At 31.1% G+C, this 2,956-nt stretch overlaps 1 protein-coding gene across 1 annotated transcript; it reads right to left on the bottom strand.

The window, feature by feature from the left end:
• Nucleotides 1–1,887: 1,887 nt before the first annotated feature.
• LOC109183299 (auxin-responsive protein SAUR50-like) lies at nucleotides 1,888–2,350 on the bottom strand. Its single transcript, XM_019333392.1, has one exon. It carries the CDS (start codon nucleotides 2,311–2,313, stop codon nucleotides 1,888–1,890), a length of 426 nt encoding a protein of 141 aa, XP_019188937.1. The 5' UTR covers nucleotides 2,314–2,350.
• Between the last annotated feature and the right edge of the window lie 606 nt (nucleotides 2,351–2,956).

The raw sequence follows: 2,956 nt of genomic DNA on the forward strand, positions 1-2,956 counted from the left end.
TTTTGTGCATCAAATTATAAATTAAATATTAATTTCAAATATTCGAAGTGCTTTGTTGTTATTCAATTTAACTTAACTCTTGATTGTGTAATAATGAAAATACAAGAAAGTATTTAAATTTTAAAGTGCTTTTAAACTAATCAAATTAAATAAGAAATAGACCCAAAAGGAATTTTTGGCTCAAAGTTAAGAAAAGACCCTTTAAACTATGACCATCTCCAAAGGGAGACGGTAAAACACCCAAAAAAAAAAAAAAAAAAAAAAAAAAAAAAAAAAACAGTGTATTTCTCCTCCAAGGGAGATGCCAAAATGGCAAAAGTTCACCGATGATGAAGAGTGCTGTACCAAATATGTCACAACACTGTTTATCTACGCAGAAAAAAAAAGTTATTTTTATTCTTATGTTGTCCTTGTTTTTTTTTTTTTTTTTTTTTTTTTTTTTAATTCCTTTTCTATTCTTTATTTTATTTGGAAGTTTTAATATATTTTCTTAAATATTTATACATATGTTTTATATTTTTAAACAAAAATTATATCATTCGCAAGATTTTATCAAGAAGATTTAAACAAGATTAATATTGAATATATGTTAATTAAAATTAAAATAAATCATAATTTTAACAAAATTAAATTGTACAACATTATTATTTATATCAAAAATTATATTTTATATTAAACTAATTATATTCAAACTAATAAACTTATAAATTTTGAAAAACAAAGGTATTTTAGTGTAGACTAACATTTGATGTAATAGGTTGGAGATAGAATAAAATTTGGTATGAGAATATTTCTTTCTGATGTGACATTTGGTGTAATAGTGTTTTGGGTTGGATTTGGTCTAAATAAAACAAGTCATAATAAGTTGCTAGGTCTCTTTATGTAAAACTAGGTTGACTATATATGAAAATAACTCCAGCCAAGATGATGAGTAATTTGCCTGATAATCATAACGTTCTAAAGTTCTATTGAGGATTAGAGTCACAAGATGAGTGGATTTAGCATAATGGCATATAAAGTGGTTATTTTGTGGTACAAATATATGTAGGATCCACTTTTGATTTGTATCGGGTCAAAGTGGATTTGGGTTCTTCGTAGTGAAACGAGGGAATTGATATATTCTACGTTCAAAATGGATAATGGGTGAAAGAAAAATTGAGAAGTGAGTTTGCACCACTATATATACAAGAGTCTCTTAAAAGCATGTTTAATTGTATAGTATAGAAGTTCTCTCTCATGCGTGGAGTGTACAAATTGCAAAATGCTCTGGTCAAAGAAAGTGTGTGTCACACAGACGATTTGAATTTGTCCTTGCTTTCGTTTAGTTTATAACCTCATGTTTGAAATTCCTTTGATTAACACATGATTTGGATTTGTCCTTGCTTTCGTTTAGTTTATAACCTTATGTTTGAAATTTCTTTTTTGTCTTTATTTATTTATTTTTATAAATAATTCTGGTTCCTTTGGTTTCATACCCAGGTTGGTTGAAATTAATTTTCTAAAAATTAAATTTCATTATATATATATATATATATATATATATATATATATATATATATTTGTCCCTGCTTTCTTTGAGTTTATAACCTCATGTTTGAAATTCCTCTTTTGCCTTTATTTATTTATTTTTTTTTTATAAATAATTTCGGTTCCTTTTATTTCGTACCAAGGTTGGTTGATTTTATATATATACTATTTTTGTATATGGACTCATGATCATTCAACACCTACAGATTTCACTTTGAGTGTCACTTCAGGTAGGAGTGGTAGACTTATTAAACACTGATAATAATTGAAGCATTGATAAAAATTGAATTTTATTAATTAACTATTAAAGAATGAAACAGAACAATATAATCTCTACAAACATCTCCATATTTAATTCATTCAAACATAGAGCTCTTGACTTGCAGGAGAACTCCAATAATCTGCTTCTCCATTACGACATTGCTTGGCAATAATGTTCTCCAACTCACTTGGCCTGCAAGGAAGCATGAGTGCACCTTCATGTTCAAACCCATACTCCTCTGCACCTTTTTCCAGCAGCCTTAAGAAACAAGGATTCCTCAAACAACTCAGCGGAACGATGAATCTCTTAAGCCGCCTCTCATCATCGTCCACCGCCATTACCGCGAAATGCCCTGCTTTAACGTCACTAGGAACATCCTTGGACTCCTCAAACTCATCATAGAGATGATTCGCCTGCACTGACCTCTTGCCCAGTAGAAAACTCTTTTGAAGCTTTTCTACCACTGCCTTGAGGTTCATGCCACTCTTTCTCTTCCCATTTGCTCTGCTAAATGACTTTGCCATGATCTTTTTGTATTTCTTAATTTTCTGGAATGGTAAATTATGAAGATCGAATGAATTGGATTGAAGTTGCGTATAAGCATGGTAGGGAGGGCTATATATAGAGTGTTCATAAGAGTGAATTGGGATATGATGGGGTCAGCTGTAAGATAAGACTGAGTTGGGTAGTGCTAATATAAGAGGAAACCGTTGCATGTGAGTGAGGTTTCATTTTATCCTTCTTCTTCTCCTATTGAATCCATAACCCAAAGGCGGACTCCACACTCGACCCGACAGAGCATTTGAGAGAATGTAAATTAGGGTGATTAAATGGCTCAACAGACATAACTAAATAACGGTGCGTACAAGGGATCTATCCACTTTGAGCATAATTCCCATACTACCGCTGCCGAGATCCGACCATTTGTCTCTGTTGACTCAAAGTGTTTTGTCAAAGTTATGTGCAAAAGGAATTCCAGATCTATAAAAGAATACCAAGCCTAAGAGGAGTTGTTATTGAAGAGTACTAGTTCTAAAGGGAATTGTTATTAAAGTTTTTAGTTCTAGTCTGATTAGGAATAGCTACTATAAATAGGGGTTATCCTTTCTTGTAAAATTCAACCATTCAACATTAATCTTGTGAGGTACGAGAGTCTTTTAGAATATG

This window comes from Ipomoea nil, unplaced genomic scaffold, assembly GCF_001879475.1.
Source record: "Ipomoea nil cultivar Tokyo-kokei standard unplaced genomic scaffold, Asagao_1.1 scaffold1102, whole genome shotgun sequence".
Lineage (NCBI taxonomy): Eukaryota > Viridiplantae > Streptophyta > Magnoliopsida > Solanales > Convolvulaceae > Ipomoea > Ipomoea nil.